The sequence below is a fragment of the Ursus arctos genome, unplaced genomic scaffold (assembly GCF_023065955.2).
Source record: "Ursus arctos isolate Adak ecotype North America unplaced genomic scaffold, UrsArc2.0 scaffold_25, whole genome shotgun sequence".
Taxonomy (NCBI): domain Eukaryota; kingdom Metazoa; phylum Chordata; class Mammalia; order Carnivora; family Ursidae; genus Ursus; species Ursus arctos.
This window is the reverse complement of record NW_026622930.1, coordinates 35,249,898-35,267,815: the sequence shown is the minus strand read 5'-3', so window position 1 is coordinate 35,267,815 and position 17,918 is coordinate 35,249,898. Positions and strand designations below refer to the sequence as shown.

The 17,918-nt window shown below is 41.6% G+C and overlaps 1 protein-coding gene across 3 annotated transcripts in view; it reads left to right on the top strand.

The window, feature by feature from the left end:
* Window positions 1–17,918, top strand: part of SYNE2 (spectrin repeat containing nuclear envelope protein 2) — a 308,022-nt gene that overhangs the window by 192,986 nt on the left and 97,118 nt on the right. For all 3 annotated transcript variants that reach the window (XM_026486841.4, XM_044379732.3, XM_048220054.2), the window contains exons 58-64: window positions 3,109–3,294; window positions 6,790–6,912; window positions 8,063–8,245; window positions 10,690–10,821; window positions 14,023–14,217; window positions 14,803–14,877; window positions 16,042–16,152. In XM_026486841.4, coding sequence (XP_026342626.2) covers window positions 3,109–3,294; window positions 6,790–6,912; window positions 8,063–8,245; window positions 10,690–10,821; window positions 14,023–14,217; window positions 14,803–14,877; window positions 16,042–16,152 — 1,005 coding nt within the window. The remainder of the gene's footprint in view (window positions 1–3,108; window positions 3,295–6,789; window positions 6,913–8,062; window positions 8,246–10,689; window positions 10,822–14,022; window positions 14,218–14,802; window positions 14,878–16,041; window positions 16,153–17,918) is intronic.

The window sequence follows — 17,918 nt, the reverse complement described above, 5'->3', positions numbered from 1 at the left end:
GGGGGAGCCCCTGGGACAGAAACAGTCTTTTTATAACCTAATCTTGGAAGTGACATCTCAGTAAGTAAATCAGTAAAGCTAATAGTAAATAAGCAAGTAAATCAGTAAGCCCAGCCTACATTCAAAGGAGCTGATTATAAGGGCATGAATGTCAGGAGGTGGGATGGGGGGGTCCACTTAGAAGCTGCCTGTCACAGGCCACTGTGAGCAAAGCTGCTGTGAACATCCATGTACAGATCTTTGTGTGGATGTATGTCTTTATGTCATATAATTTGGCAAATACCTAGGAGTATGATTGCTGGCTGTTATGGTAAGTATTTAACTGAATAAGAAACTGTCAAATTGTTTTCCAAAATGGCTGGACCATTTTTCAGCCCACTGGTCATGTGAGTTCTAATTGCTCCATATTCCCATCTACACCTGGTATTATCTGTCTTTTAAATTTTAGCCATTCTAGTGATATGTCGTGGTATCCCATGGGGTGGTTTAAATGGCCTTTCTTTATGACTGCTTATTATTTGAACATGTACTTATGTGTTTATTTATCATTTGTACACTTCCTTTGTGATATGTCTGTCAAATTTTTTAATTGGGTTGTCTTTCTATTATTGAATTGTGTTATTTATAAAATATTCTAAAAACCTGCCCTTTTGCCGATGGATGATTGACAAATATTCTCCCAGTCTGTGGCTTGCCTTTTCATTCTCTGTCTTGTCTTTCAGGGATCAAATGTCAGTTATTTGATGGAGTCCAATTTATCAATATTTTTCTTTTATGGGTTAGCCTTTTGTGTTGTATCTAAGAAATCTTTACCTAACCCAAAGTCACAAGGGTCTCCTCCTGTCTTCTAGAAATTTTATAGTTTTACCTCTTAGGTCAATTTCACGTCTGTTTTTGTATATGGTATGAAGGTTTATTTTTTTCTGTGGGAATATGTGAGTGTTCCAGCATCATTTGTTGAAAAGACTCACCATTGAATTACTTTGGTGCCTTATTTAAAGTCAACTGCCTTGTTGAAAATCAGTGTGGGTCTATTTCGAGGCTCTCTCTTCTGTTCTGCTCATCAGTGTGTCTGTTTATTCACTGATGTGACGCAGTCTGGATTACTATAGCTTTATAGTAAGTCTTGAAACCAGCTAGCATAAATTCTACAACTAGCGCTTTTTCAAATGTGTTTTGACTAATCTGGGTCTTCTGCGGTTCCGTGTTAAGTTTTAGGATCAGCTTGTCAGTATACACAGGCCTATTGGAATTTTGTGTGGATTGCATTAAATCTGTCGATCGATTTGGCAAAAATTGACATCTTAACCCTATTGCCTATTCCAATCCAGGAACATGATGTATCTCTTTATTTTGGTCTTCTTTGGTCTTCTTTCTCTCAGCAGTGTTTCATAATCTTCAGTGTACCGGTCTTACACATAAATTGTTGAATTTATCCCTAAGTATTTTATGTTTTGATGCTATTATAAATAGTATTATTGATAAAAAAAAAGAGCATTGGTTTTAAGATTTGCTTTCCATAAAGTTTTCTCCTTCTAGTATTTTGAATAAGGACAATATAAAGTTCTGAATAACCTAATACGTTTTAGAGACTTAGGACAAGAATTCTAATTGAATTAAGTAAATGTTCGTTCTCATACCATATTATGTTTTCTGAAATTACCTAAAGACCACGTGAGCAGGTTGAAATTTCCAGTTGGTGGCTGAGATATTTTGAAATGTTGTTTGGAAGTGAATACATTATAATTGTTAAAAGAAAAAGAAAGGAATTATAAGGAGGAATGTCTAAGAAATTACAAAGATGGAAGTTTTTCATTTTCATTTGGTTTTATCAGGTAGAGCCCCTTTGGTGCCAAGTTATTCGGGTCAGCTCGAGCTGTAGGGACGTCTCATGGAAGTCAGCAGCATCGTGTGGGAAGGCCTGAGGAGGACACTGGCCCAGGGCTGGCAAGCCACAGGACTGCCTCTTCATTTCCCATCCCCACTTCATTTAACTATTTCTCTCAAATTCACATTCCCAAAATTACACGTCCAGCCAATGAGAGAGAGCCTGAATGCCTTTCTTGGCCCTGATTTCAAATTACAGAGGGATGGACTGCAGGTCCGGTGTTCCTGGTTCTGTTATCGATGGCCGGAGGAGCAGTGTTACATGGTATAAAATAGCTTCTGGAGATGCTCTAAAGTCACTCAGTGTTGTTGGGGCACCTGGGTGGCTCAGTCAGTTAAGTGTCTGCCTCTGGCTCTGGTCATGATCCCAGGGTCCTAGGATCTGAGCCCTGAGTCAAAGTCCCTGCTCAGTGGGGAGTCTGCTTCTTCCTTTCCCTCTGCTGCTCCCTCTGCTTGTGCTTTCTCTCGCTCTCTCTCCTGATGTCAAATAAATAAATGAAATAAAAAAAAATGATACAAATAGGAGTTTGAAATACTGAGACAAATTTAAAATTTCTCTGATTTACATTTTTTTTATTTTTTATTTTTTATTTTATTTTTTATTTTTTTAAAAGATTTTATTTATTTATTCGACAGAGAGAGAGAGACAGCCAGCGAGTGAGGGAACACAAGCAGGGGGAGTGGGAGAGGAAGAAGCAGGCTCATAGCAGAGGAGCCTGATGTGGGGCTCGATCCCGGAACGCCAGGATCACGCCCTGAGCCGAAGGCAGACGCTTAACGACTGCGCCACCCAGGCGCCCCTACATTTTTTTTTAAAGTAAGAAGAATGGTTTTTTTTTTTTAAGATTTTATTTAAGAGAGAGAGAGAGAGAGCGAGGAAATGAGCAGGCAGAGGGAGAAGCAGGCCCCCTGCAGAGCAGGGAGTCTGATGTGGGGCTCCTTCCCAGGAACCTGGGATCATGACCTGAGCTGAAGGCAGACGCTTAACCGACTGAGCCACCCAGGCGCCCTTGATTTACATTTTTCTTACTAAGGTATAATTGACATATATTATATGAGTTTCAAGTGTACAATGTAATGATTTGATATTTGTATTGTTGTGAAATCATCACAATACATCACCATACATAATTACAGAATTTTCTCTGATTTAAATTTTAATCAACTTGTTGCATTATCTTGATGTTCTCTCTCTCTTTTCCCTTGTTTTCCACTGTGTAGATGGCTTTGGAAGATTCAGAACAGAAACACAATCTTTTGCATTCAATTTTCACGGATCTAGAAGACTTGTCAATAATTTTTGAAACCTATGATTTAGCACAGTCTGTACAAGAGTTAAGTCGTCAAGTAGCAGCTTTACAACAAAAAATCATGGAAAGCCTTCCACAGATTCAGCGGGTGGCTGATGTAAGTTTGCACTATAAAGATGTGATTTCTTATTTTTCATTTATATTTCATTTAGTAAGTTAGAGTTCTGCTAATCAACTCCTAATTATATGAAGGCATTGATCTGGCACACTTTTCATTTATGTTCTTTTTTTCTTTTTCTTTTTTTAAAGATTTTATTTATTGTAGAGAGAGTGAGCAAGTGGGGGGAGGGGCAGAGGGAGAGGCAGAGAATCTCAGGCGCACTCTGTGCTGAGCGGGGAGCCTCCTGCGGGGCTTGATCTCACAAGTCGGAGAGCATGACTTGAGCCCAAAACCAGGAGTCAGATGCCTAACCGACTGAGCCACCCGGGTGCCCCTGTATTCTTATTTCTTGAATTATATTTTACTTTAACTTGCAACCCATGGTACATATCCCCATTCTCAGTCCAGAAATGGTCTATTTAAAGGAAAGAATCCTGATCAAATAGCTCACTGTTTTCTCTTTATCAGAGAGGCGATATTGTTGGTATAAAAGCACAGATTAGCAAAGAGGGAGTTAAACAGATAACCTCCCAAGTCTTTGTTCTCCAGTAGCAAATATTTACTGAGGGGCTGCTGTATGGCAGCCCCAGGATTTTTAAATAATTTTATTTATTTTAGCTTGAAACATGTGAGGCATTTATTTAAGGATGAAGTCACATAGCAAAGGCAGGTACAATTAGTCTTAATTATTTACTTTTTGTTTCTCAGTTACATTCCCTACGCCACACTTACATAACTTCAGGGAATAATAATTGTTAAACGTTCTTGGTTATTGAAGCTTATTCCAGGGTTTTTAAATGCTTGTACAATTTTCGATAGAAATTACTCTAAGAGATATGATATGCTTATATCTTTTTGAACATAAGATGCACAAAAATAATTCCAATATAGCTTTTCTTCGTAACTTGGAGATATCACTACAAAGTTGCCGTACTCATTGTTTCATTTGCTTATAAAGTTATATTTATCTGATATTAAATGTCTCCAAACTGCTTGAGTTTGAAACCCTCAGCCTGTTTCTATATAGTTTTTCCTATCCCCTTCACTATTAGCTGTACCTTTTGGTTGCTACAGTGTCTCTGCATTGAGCGTTCTCTCTCTTTTTTTTTTTTTTTTAAGATTTTATTGATTTGAGAGAGAGAGAGAGCACAAGCCAGGGATAGAGGCAGAGGGAGAGGCAAAGGGAGAAGCAGACTCCCCACTGAGGAGGGAGCTCTTTGTGGGACTTAATCCCAGGACCCTGGAATCATGACCTGAGCTGAAGGCAGACGCTTAACCCACTGAGCCACCCAGGTGCCCTTCTGGATTGAGCTCTTACGGAACGGTCTAAAGGCCTTCTTACACTGCAAGTGGACTTCAGTATGTAGGGTCTGTGGCCTGTATTCATCCGTGTATGGTTATATAGCACGTATTCTTCCATCCGTGGGGTTTGTAGCCCGTGTGTGGGTTTACAGCACACACTGCCGCATTTTCACCCTAAGGTTCTTGGCTGAGTCCTAGAGGTTGACATTGATGAGAGAATACCTGCTAGACAAGTGCTCTATTGTTCCACTTAATCTGAGGATGTTATAAAGTAATTTAGTGACCCTGCATGACAATAGTTCATTGGGGGATTGGCAAGAAAATCCTGTCAGTTTTTCCAGCTCCTTTTGTGTTCATTTTCCAAGGGTGACTTTATCATTTTACATAAAGTGGTAGAATTTTTTTTTAAATGTTAGACCCACTTGTATTGAAGTGTTTAAACACATTCCAAAGATAAATCTAAATAGAGTTTGTAGATATTGAGAAGTTCCTTAAAAATGATTCAGGGATGTCTGGCTGGCTCAGTTGGGACGGCATGCAACTCTTGATCCCGAGGTCATGAGCTCGAGCCCTGTGTTAGGTGTAGAAATTACTAAAAATATGAATAAACTTTAATAAAATTGATTCAGATGCATAATACTTTTGTTCTCATAGTGTAGGTAATTGAAAATTGGCCTTATGAAAAGTTTTAACTCAACAAGGTATAAGCAATGCTTTATAGTGTGGTATGCTGTTAACAGAATGACCTTTTAATTGAAAGCAGTCAACATCTATGTATGCTTTGTTAGTTTTTTCTTTTTTAATTCCAGTGTAGTTAACATACAGTGTTATATTAGTTTCCGGTATACAATATAGTGATTCAGCAATTCTGTACGTTTCTCGGTGCTCATGGCGATAAGGGTACTCTTAAACCCCTTCACTTATTTCACTCATCCCCCACCCTCCTTCCCTCCGGTAACCATCAGTTTGTTCTCTGTAGTTAAGAGTCTGTTTTTTGGCTTATCTCTTTTTTTCTCTGTTAATCTGTTTCCTAAATTCCACATATGAGTGAAATCATATGGTATTTGTCTTACTCTGACTGACTTATTTCACTTAGCATTATACTCTCTAGCTCCATTCATCTTGTTGTAAATGGCATTCTTTCATTCTTATTTATGGCTGAGTAATATTCCATCATATATATACCTCACATCTGCTTTATCCACTCATCTATCGGTGGACACTTAGGCTGCTTGCATAATTTGTCTGTTGTAAATAATGCTGCAATAAACATAGGGGTGCGATATCTCTTCGAATTTGTGTTTTTGTATTCTTTACCAGTATTGGAATTACTGGATCACATGGTCATTCCATTTTTTACTTTTTAAGGAGCCTCCAGGCTGTTTTCCACGGTGGCTGCACCAGTTTGCATCCCCACCAACAGCACACATTTCCTTTCTCTCCACATTCTTGGCAACACTGGTTTCTTGCGTTTTTTATTTTAGCCATTCTGATAGTTGTGAGGTGATATCTCACTGTGGTTTTGATTCGCAGTTCCCTGATGATGAGTAGTGTTGAGTGTCTTTTCATGTGTCTGTTGGCCATCTGGATGACTTCTTTGGTGAAATGTCTGTTCACGTCTTCTGCCCATTTTTAATTGGATTATTTGGATTTTTTGGTGTTAAGCTGTATGAGTTCTTTATATATTTTGGATACTAACCCTTTATCGGACATGTCATTTGCCCATATCTTTTCCCGTTCCTCAGGATGCCTTTTAGTTTTGTTGATTGTTTCTTTTGCTGTGCAGAAGCTTTTTATTTTGATGTAGACCCAGTGGTTTATTTTTGCTTTTGTTTCCCTTGCCTCAGGAGACATATCCTGAGAGATGTAATGGTCAATGTCAAAGAAGTCACTGCCTGTTCTCCTCCAGGATTTTTATGGCTTCAGGTCTCACATTTAGGTCTTTAATCCAATTTTAATTTATTTGTGTGTGTGGTGTAAGAAAGTGGTCCAGTTTCATTCTTTTGCATGTAGCTGTCCAGTTTTCCCAACACCATTTGTTGGAGATAGACTTGGTTAATTTTTAAGACGCGTAAGTGGCAAACATTTTTGGTTAAATAGAAGAATAGAACACATAGCAATAAATTATGTTTTATAGATTAGTAACAGACAATATACACTGCATGAGAGTTTTTGTTTCTGAAATTCTAGGATGTGGTTGCTGTCGAAACTGAAGTAAAATCAATAGAGAAAAAAGTTTCAAAAATCAAAGCTATCCTCTTATCAAAAGAAATATTTGATTTTTCACCGGAAGAACATCTTAAGCATGGGGAGGTAAGGAAGCATGGATTAAAATTAAAAACATTTTCTCATAATACTTATTATGTTTATTTTTAAATATGTAATAATATGATGTGATAAAAAGTGCTTAATCTTTCTAGAGTAATAGCAAAATAAAGTTGGGAAATAGGAATGACAATAAATATCATGTTTTAAATCATACTGTCTGTACAAAGATAATTTTCCTATAGTTTTTTTTTTTTTTTTTCATTTCTTCTGAAAATTTCAACGTTTGGGAGTTTTGCCTTCAGTGTCCAGTCCTGGTGCTTAATAGTTCAGGAGCTTGAGTCTCTAAGTCAAGAGAACCGGGTTCTAGACCCAACTACACTGCTTACGGGCTGTGTGACTTTGAGCAATTAGTTAAAGTTTCTTGGATTCTCTTTCATATCTGCCATTGGTATTGTGGTGATTATACTGGACAATTACGGTGTATACAGAGCCCCTAGCACAGGATCTGGGACATACTAAACAGCATACAGACGTGGATTCCCTCTCAGCCTCGCGGTTAGGAGCCTGTGCTTTGGAATCAGGCAGGCCTGGACTTTGCTCCCAGCGCTGCCTCTTACAGTCGGACCTCCTCTGGGTCTTCGAACTTCTGTACACCCAGTTCCTTCCTGTGACATGGAAGTTCTGATACCTCCCAGGATTGTATCAGTCCAGATCTTTATGGAGCAGATATCATTCAAGCAAAATGTAATTATCCTTTTGGGACTTCGGAAATGTAGCAGGACCGTTCAATTCAAGAGGCATTTCTTGAGAGCTTCCTGTGGGAAGCCCCATGCCAGGCACAATTGCTCTGAACGTCAGAGGCCGTACTTGGCCGTTGCGTAGCTCGCTCACCGCCTGGTGACACAAAACAAAGCCCCAGTTCTGCAGAGAGGGAGGGAGGGGGGAGAAAAGGAAGGTAGGGGTGGTCCAAACGCAGAACCCAGCGCTGGCGGGTTACTCTTGCCCCAGGCCTTCTTTCCTGAGACCTTTAGCTATCGAGTCACAAGTGATCTGAGAGTTCTTTGCAGTCTGAGCCAAGGAAATGCTTGAAAAATCAAAACTATAAAGACTAAACCACACAGTATTTTAATTTGAACAGACTCAGCAGTGGCCGTTTCTTTTCACTTATGTACCACGCTTATCTGATACCATTAAGGTCATACTTGAAAACATACGTCCCATGAAGAAAGCCGTTGCTGAACTCGTGTCTTACCAAGTGGAACTGCGGTGGCCCCAGACAGGAATGAAACGTCTGCCTGCATTTCAGCGGACAAATCAGCTTCTACAAGATGTAAAACTGTTGGAAAGGGTGACTCAGGAACAAAATGAATTATTAAAGGTGAGCAGTTTATGATGGCGACGGCCAACTTATTGGCTGTAAATGTTTGGCAAAAGCTGGTTTTGTTTTCGGTTTTAATGGTTGGGTCGGTGAGATTCCCATGACTGCAGGAGGCTGTCTTCGCTGATTCCTTATGTCTCTTCTGGTATTATTATCCAGGAGGGGACATTTGATAAAAGAGACTATCTTATTGCTCAAATGGGGCTAAGATAGTTCTTCTCAGTTCTTATCCTTGTTCGGTCAAAGGCACGAAAGCATAGTTACAATCTGTTTGACTCCATCCTACAGTTATTGAAGAGCTCCACGAGTAAATGCTCTGGGGAGAGATTCGAACCTGAGCGGTGCATTTGCAATCTCATGAGACCCTTACGGTAGCCAGCACCATAATAATCTCTCTATGCATCTCAGTCACTTTCCTACTAATCATCTCATTTTATTCTTCCACATGTGATAGATAGAGGAGGCACTTTGCCATCCTTATTTTTACATATAAGGAGACTAGAGTCAGAAGGTGAGATGACTTGCTGAAAGACCACTGAGTTAACTTATGTCCAGATTCATTTGTGTGCAAATAAGATAAGAATTTGAGTTTCTAGACTCCTGGTATCATTCGTTCTCCGTATCAGGGTCTCTCCCTTCTAACCGATGGCATCTTTCAGCCTCTCCCCAGAGGGTGTTTTTTGTTGTTGTTGTTTTGTTTTGTTTTGTTTTTTAATTCTTACGTTTTTATTATCTCCAGGCCCAGGTCAGGAACCATTATTAGATAGAAATTACATTTTTCTTTGGTTTGCATTCCTAGATTAACAACCACTTTCACAAGAACGGAAAGTTGCTGAAAGAGCCTTAAATTCCACAGACTTTTCAACTCCATTGGTAGATCCCACCCTAACCCCCCCCCCCCCAGCTTTTCCTGATTAGATGGCTCGAGGCAGGAGAAAAGGTTATTTTTTCCCTCCTTCCCAACCACCACCTGATTGTAGGGAGAAAGCTGCTCTTTGTCCCTCTTAAATTTCATTCCCAGTTAGCTGGCTACTCTGGGTTCTCCTAAGATTTGAAGATGTTATGACCTCTGGTTTGAGTCTTAGCTCATAGAATCTCTCTCTGTCCTGGCCCCTGAGCAGCAGATGTCATTTCCTAACACCCACAGGGAGAAAAAAGATTGGGCACTCGTGTACTACTTTTTAATATGATAAAGAGAAGAAAACAGAAAGACATATAAAATTTGATCTACTCTTTTTAATCTTTTTTTTTTGTGTGTGTGCTTTATTGGTTTCCTGGTCAGAAAAAGAAAATAACAGTTGTAACTATGGTTTAAAGTGGCTTCTTCATGGGATGAGAAGGGGGGAAGTAGAAGCGGCAATTATATTTTGTGCCAAGTTAGGTCTTAAACTGTGCTGCTAAAATTTTCCATGTTACTGTGTAAGTGGAAATCAGATGTCATCTCATATATTTCAAAATTAGGTAAGCCAGTGGTAATGAAAATCATTAGAATATGGTACATTTCTTTTACTTTCTATTTTGGATATTGTAAGTGCCCTCGTTGTGGAAAACAAGACAAATTACTTTGGGGGGGGGCAGTGGGTAATAGGATGTAGCTCATTATCGAGGGCTGGGGAACAGGTGTGTGCAGTGAACATAGTTATTTATTTCCAGCCCACAGTTAAAATTATGATTAACTATTAAAGAAAATACAAGGAAGAATTCTATGTTGGCCAGAAACTTTGAAGTTTTAAAAGGCATTTTGCTTCATTGTGTAGCATACCAAGGAAATAGCTATACTTTATCTTTTCTATCACACTTTGATCATACAGTTTAGTGCACATAGGTTTGAGCTTCACTACTTCCATAACACTAGATGCAATGTGTTGTTCTGGTTAATTTTGCCTTTTCCTCCTACAAACTCAGACTGCTCTTGAACCGTCAACCTCTTACTCATTAAATGTACATCACCGATCCCAAGGGCTACCGGGTGAGGTTGTGGCTGGAATGGGAAAATTCATCATCTCTCAGATCAGAGATCTGAATCAGTAATGTCACCTTTCTATGTGGAAAGCATCACATGGGGCATGCATTAAAAGAGCGCGTATGACATATCAGTAGTTTCATAAAATTTTGGCAACTTTATGTTAACATGCCATAAAGTGCTTCCCAGAATAAGCCCACTAGACCGGAAATACTTAAGAGCAAAGGCGTGTCTTGTGCTTGTACTCCAAGCACTGCCCAAGGTGTCCTGGCATTTAGTAGAGCAAGAAAGTCGGGTGCCAGCGCTATGAACATTTCTCTCTGTATTTAGGCTACCATTTTCTATTGCAACCTATGTGGGTGTATGTGTGTGTGTGTGTTGTAATCGATTGAAACTTGTGTGGATAGACGTTGGAAGTAATCCGTGAATCCAGTCCTTAGATTATGACAGAGATTCTTCTTTTGGGGGGGTCATTTTATAGATCGTCATAAAACAGACCAACGAATGCAATGAAGACATAGAAAATTTGAAGCACATCTTAAATAATTATTCAGCTGAGTTCTCCCATGAATGTCTATCACCAGACCAAGCTGCCAACCTGACACAAGTACAGGTATGTCTCTTTATTTGCCCCGCAGTTCATTCAACAATCACTAAGCCGTTGGTGTCTGGAAGCCTTTGGGATGGTACAGTGTGGTTCCTCCTTCTCTCTTCCAAACGAAGGTATATTATGTGTATATTGACTTTCCATTCCTATGTCATAAAAGAGGTGCATTTGGGTCTGAATTTGCTCTTCTACTGAAGAAGCTGATGTAACACAGGATATTTGGACAACCTGACTTTCCATCTAGCTTTCTGAGATGGGCCAGGCAGTGTGGGTGGGCTGGGCTTTAAGGTAAAGACCCTGAACGTTGTTGTAATGAAGAGTTTCATATACTACGTAGTAGTTCCATATACCATAGTTAGCAATATTCTGTGTGCAGATTAACCCTCTACTGCTAGGGGTTTTTTTATTTAGTCTTTGTTTTTGAATTAGTATTACATAACCCAAAAAGAAATCTGATTGTGTGTCAAGTGTTGTAAAGAGTTGCTTTTATCCTACTGTCAAGTTGATTTGGGCAGGTGAATGCTATGGTATTCAAAACCAGGTTATGACACTTGCTAGCTGGAAGTCTAAAGCAAATTACTTAGGGGTCTAAGGGGACATACCTATTAGGCGGTGAACTCCGTAAGGCAGACTCAGCATTAAAGACTCAGTATTATAAATCTGTTAAATTTCCCATTACTTTTAAAAATGCGAGGACCCCAAAGAGCTTTGGTTTATATGAATTCTATCTATTGATAGAGAAAGAAATTAAAACTCAGACATGTAAAAGTAGTTTATTTTAAAATAACAATAATAAACCCATTACATGTTGATAGGAATAACATATTTTTACGGAAGAAGTTACAGTTTCCAAAAGAAAATGTAGTGAGAGGAGTGACCTTGTTTTACATTTTTGCAAATCTCTTAAATGTCTGACTTGGTAGAGGACAGCTAGATTCTCGTCTGCTTCTGCATTCCATCTGTTGAGGTATGTACTTGTGTTAGAAGTATGTAAAAACAACCCAGCCTCTCAACAGCATGTACTTGGAAAAGAAAGGAATATTTTAATAACGCTTTTGGATAATTGTGGACATTCTTTGAAACTAAGGTCCAGCAAATAGAAGTTACTCACAGGTTTGTTGTTAAATGGAATCCAAAGCCATGTCAATGAACTTTTTCTGCTCTTGTATTAAGATCATTGGCCTCTTCGTACTTTGAGTGGATCTTCTAACTGCGTGGAGTTTTATGACATCATGCTTGATCATTTGGAAAATACTGTTTCTCCAGTTACATAGATCCTCCAAATATGTCAACATTTCAGTAGTTGATACAAAAAAAATGTTATTAATATTAATATTTATCTTTTCAGAAGAATATGTTAATATTTCTATGTAGGTCTAGTTTAGCAGCTGTTTTTTCTAAGTAAAAAATATCATTTTATGGAAAAAATGCGTAGTTCAGCTCAAAACTTAAATAATCACTCAGAGCTTTTCCTCCATCATCATACTTTGGCACACAGCGGAAGTGCCGTATGCATGCTTTCCACCTTGTCACGCAGAATATTAAAAATGGATGTTCTTCATCAAGGATATTCTTAAACAAAACTGGCTTTTTTCTTTTTTTTTTTTTTTTTTACAGTTGAGCACATGATAGTGAAGAATCTAGTAATATAGTTGATGTCCCTGCCTTGATTTATATGAAGTGCAAGTAGTTTTACCCACCATTGCTTTTGTATCATCTTATAGTGAAAAATGTCAGCAGAGTGAAAAGGGCAAATAACATTTTCGTATTATTATGAAAATGATCTTGACCTCACGGGGTGGGAATCCCCGGGGTCTGCAGATGCCACTTTGAGAATGGCTGCTCTGTGCCCTCCTGTGCCTCCATAAGGCTGGTGTGCAGACTGTTCTGTTTCTCATAGGGTTATTCTAATGGCTGTAGTATCACGTCTGTTGGGAGGCATTAGATCTCTGAAGTTTAGTGTATTGAAAATGGACACACCGCACTGCCAACTCCTATTTAATTTAGTTATCATTTCCTAAGGCACTCAGGGAAGTTTCGCTTCAGACAGAATAGGGCTGTTGGTGTCAGAATGTGTGCAGCTGCAGAAGGGCCGTGGGGGTGGGTGTCAGGGCGTCCGGGTCTGTGCTCCGTCACTGGCTAGCGGCAGCCCTGGAAAAATCACCTCTCTGGGCTTCAGCACTCTCACCTCTGCGCCGAGGCACAGTGGGCTTCTGTGTAAAAAAGTTAACGATTCTGTGAATGTTTGTAGGATGGATGGATCGATGGATGGGAAGAAAGAAGGAAGGAAGGAATGAACAAATGAGCCGGGGTTTGAGGAGTATATTAGGAACATAAATGCCAGTACGGGAAGGTTTGCTGATAAGGTTGCTGTCTTTGGATGCGGCCAGCACTCACCGCAAGGCTCGGGCAGAGGTGGAATGACGCTTTTCAGGGGGGTTAAGAGAGGAGGATGTTAGATTAGACACCTGCCATGTCCTCCAAATCTAGGCTTCTGTAATTCTGTGTTTGTCGTAGTTGGACGGTGAGCAAGTGCACTTGTGCCTCGTAGAAGGCATTTTATTCCCACCCATCAATCATCCACATTTTTAAAGTAACGTCGTAAAACTTCGAATCAGGTGTCCATCATTCCCATGGTAAGTTAGTGCAGTCACACTACCTGTATTTGCTTGTTTACTCCCATTTTGTAGGAAACTGTGAGAAAAAGTAAATAAATTCGGTAATAGAAAAGACAGCTTCAGAAGCAATCATGGAGGTGTGAGATTCCTCACCTTGTTTTCTCTCAGTGGTTCCCGAATGTTAGTCTGCTTACAAATCTCCCGGGAAACTTCCCAGGCCCTGACCCTGGGGATTCTGGCTCTCAGTCCTTTTGCCACCATAGCGGTGGCTCCCAGCCCTGGCTGCACATCACGGTCCCCCACAGAGCTCAGACAAATCTCTGAACCTTGGCTTGACCCCCAGAGAAGTGATGGACCAAGTGTCCCGTGAAGCCAAGTCATCCTACAAGTGGAGCTTACGAACCCTCGCCAGGTCGTTCGGAAACGCAGCCAGGGTCGGGAGGAGCTGTACCGTGACAGGCGTTCACTCCTGGCTCTGCACACCGGATAGCACAGAGCAGTCATCATCCCTTAGACCCAGTGATGCGAGCTCGGGGGGCAGGCAGAGCCTCAGACGGCCCACAGCAATGCACACGCTCTTTCTGCACAGGGAGATGTCGAAGGTATGGAAAAGCAGATTCTGAGTTTGAAGCAGAAGAAGGAGAACCTGCTGGTGGACCTGAAGGCGGCCATACTGGCCCTTCACCAGCACGTACAGCAAGATCAGCAGGCATTCGAGCCAGAAATGCCGTCAGCCCGAGCAGCAGAAGAGGAGGGAGAGGCTGAGAGGGATTCTCAGTGGAAGGTGGGTAGGACTTCGGGCTAATGTGGGTCCCGCTCCCCATGGGAGTATTAGATGGTGTTATTTTTCACCTGAAAAGCCTGTGGCATCTAGGTTGATGGCCTGTAGGAATTTTAAAAGTAGAGAGATGACTGCCTGGATGGGTCACTAGGGACTATAAATCCTCGGGGTGTGTTGGTTCTGGACTCCACCTGGAATTCTTAGGCCCAGCTTATTTGAGGTGTGTATGGGATTCCACGGGCAGGAGGGTGGGAGCCACCCCTGAAGGATCTTCGTCCTAACGAGTCAGATCAGTGCAAAGTCAAAATGTACCCGGCCCCACTCTAAGCCCACTCGGAGTCCACACTCGTGGATCCCATTTTGAACTGTTGGGTGAGGGGCCACAGGGAGCAGTGCGGGTGAAGGTGATGGAAGACTTGACCGAGTCATGCTGTTTGGCTGGAGGAGCTGGAAGATGCTATGTGGGTGGGCGGGTGGGCTTCTCGAATGAAGTGAGTAAAAAATGAGCTACGTACAAGCGCAGCCGGGCCAGGATCCCGATGATGTTGAACACAGCCCGGCTACAAGCGTTTGTGCTGTGCCTTTCAGGGGAACAAAACCGGTGGCCTGTCCTTCCTGCCGGCGCTCACGGAAGAGGCGGAAGAGAGCTCCCTGAAGAGCGAAGTAAGGAGCGTGATTTTCTCATTACGTTTTGTGAGAACCGAAACCTCTAAAAGACGTTCAGTTCAGTGGGAAGCTCTTGAAATGAATAGAAACACAAGGATTTTAAAATGTAACGCCGATGTTTTATAAGGGGGATTGAAGCCGTCCTCCCACGTTATTAACGTGAAGTGCATCGAAGCCCGCCTCCTGCCGAGTGGGAGAAATTAACTCAGACACACTTGCTAGTGTAGGGGAGGAGGTGAAGTTCTTGATCGTATCCTGACCTCTGAGTACATTCTCGGAAGTTTGGAGGGTGTGTTGTTTGGTTGGCACTCTTAGTGTGTTTTGTAGAACTTTATTTTTCCGGATTTGAATTACTTTGTTAGTCTGAAACAGCACTGCCGATATAAAGAGTTGTGTCCTGAGAACGGGTTGAAGGAGACATGGACAGTTATCTTTCCTGGTATCAATTTCCATTTCCTGCTGTACAAACAGAAGTTATGATGGGTCTTGTGCCCAAAGGAAGAAAATTGCAGCAATTCATCATCTTTATGTCTCACATGTAACCACTGGACACTTTCCCTGCTCATTGCATGAACTGTTAAATAGCTCCACTGTCAAGCAGAACCACGTGCTTTCCTGTAGCCTGGGACAGCATGGACCTGAGTGGTAGGACAAGGGAGAGCATAGGCTCATGGTACACTCAGACCACCAGACAACTTCGTCATCTGATTATGCCCCTCACGGCAGAGGAAAGTGAGAACAGAGTGCACGGCAGTGTGATTCCAGCTGAAGACCTATGTTTGCCTCTGAGCTGATATGTTTATAATAGTCACTTTTTTGTCTTCAGCAACAGCAGAAACATATGTTCATCAGGCCGTTACTTAAAGATAGCATTTAAGGTTACATGTACCAAAGCAGATTAAATTCCGAAAGCGCCACTTTAAAGATCCTTTTTGAGTGATGTGAGCCGACTTCCACCTTTTCAGAAGGTCGTCTAGGCTTCAGAACGAGCAACCACATTTGGACTCCTATGATTTAGTTAGCCAAAGAAAGAGGTGAAACAGAGAGGGGGTGGGGGATTAAGGGCTGCAGTTATCCTGCCTGGTAAACTGAGTTTTACAAGAGAGATGAGTAGGATGGTAGGAAATTCCTTCTTTGCTAATCAGTTGATTACTGTGTTAGAATGGAGATAAGAAAGCAGAGCCGTCTTCTGGGTCTTGGTCTTCACTCTGGAAGCCTGACAGGGACATGGGGGAAGATGGAGCATCCTCGTCCTCTGGAACCATCGTTCAGGTAATACTGGGCATAATACTCTGCTGGTTGGGGGCTGGCAGGGATAGTAAATAAAGTAAGTCCAAAGGATTTGTTCGAAAGACTGCTTAGGGAGGGAACCTAAGTTTCTCACCATTACCTCTGCACAAATCCAGAAACAGCCAAGTACTTCTTATTTGCAGTTCCGTTGTGTACTCAGTGATCATAGGAGAGTATTTTCTGAGAACTCCGTATGTGAGAATTGAGACTAACAAAACAGATAACTCAAAGGAGCCCCTCTTTAAAAGATTTACCGTAGTGTTTCAAGGCATTTAACCCACCTCTCTTCTGGGGGTAGTTGGGGGAGGAGTCTCTCCATAATCCTCTTTTTGAATAAGGTAGTGTATAATGTGTATTAATGTGTATTAATATCATTTTGCTATTTATGACCTTCCAAATCTCCAGCCTCTCAGACTAGAGGGCAAATGCCCTCACTTTAGAAAATCATAATAAACTAATGTGAAAACGATGTTTTCCCCTTGTTTCTGAAACATCCCAGCATGCCTCCCGCTCCTGTCTCTGTCCAGGGCTGGACCCGCCCCCCAGCCCCCAGGCCTGTCTTTTTGTTAAACTTCAGCACCAGGCTCTGCCTCTCCCTGCAGCTCCAGACTGCACCTCTCTATCTCAGATGTAGTCGGTCTCCCCATCTCCGCAAGTTTTCTCCCTCGTGGTTCCGCCCTTCCAAACCAGCCGAGCATCCCAAAGCCCAGACTGCCTTCAGAAACTGCCTTGCATCCCCGGGATGCCCTTCTCTCCCAGCCCGCCTGTAGACAACCTGCTCAGCCACCAGGGCCCTCTCATCTTCCACCTCCTCCAAGAAGCCTCCACTTCCCCTTCATTCCGATAGCATTCTGAACCTCAGTTAGGACTTACCACATTTTTATGCACACACGGACACGGTTTGGCCAACAGCAAGAACTTTATCTTTCACGTGTTTATGTCCTGTACTGGGCTCAGCATGTTACTTTAATGCATTGACTTTCTCGATCCTGCTTCCTGGGTCAATGACTGTGCTTCCTCTTGTTCATGGCTAAAAGTCTTTACTTGGGGCTCCTCACCTTTGACCCCTATTATAATCAAAGTTTTGCCCTTGGCTATATTTAAACTGCCATTGACTTCTGGAACATCATTTTAGTGCCCTTTTATGAGTCCTAATCCTTATTGGTCTCTCCAGCATTAGACACTATCAGCATCTCTTCCTTCCTGAAATGCAGGGATCCTTTGACTTTCCTTTTTTTTTTCTTTTTTTTAAGATTTTTTTTTTTTTTTTTTTTTTTTTTTAGGAAGAGAGGGAGAGAGAGAGAGTGCAGGTGTTGGGGAGGGGCAAAGGGCAAAGGAGAAGCATACTCCCCACTGAGCAAGGAGCCCAGTGGGGGGGCTCATCCAGGACCCTAAGATAATGACCTGAGCCGAAGGCAGATGCTTAACTGACTGAGCCACCCAGGTACCCTGATCTTTTGACTTTCTTGATTTTGTGCTTTCTTGTCTCATCTACCTGCAGCCCCTCCTCTGTCATCTTCTCTCGCCCCACCCACATGATGGTGGACATTTGCCCAGTGTTCTGTCCTCTTCCTTCTCTCATTCCCCTCAGGGCAGTTTTATCTCCTCCCATAGGTTTGGTAGTCCCCCTGTGCCAGTGATCCCCACATCAAGCCTCTAGTCTTGACTTCTCCTTTAAGTCTGTTTTACATTTCTAACTTGTTGATAGATTTCTCTTTTTGGTTGTGTTTTCTTCATCTCAGACTCAT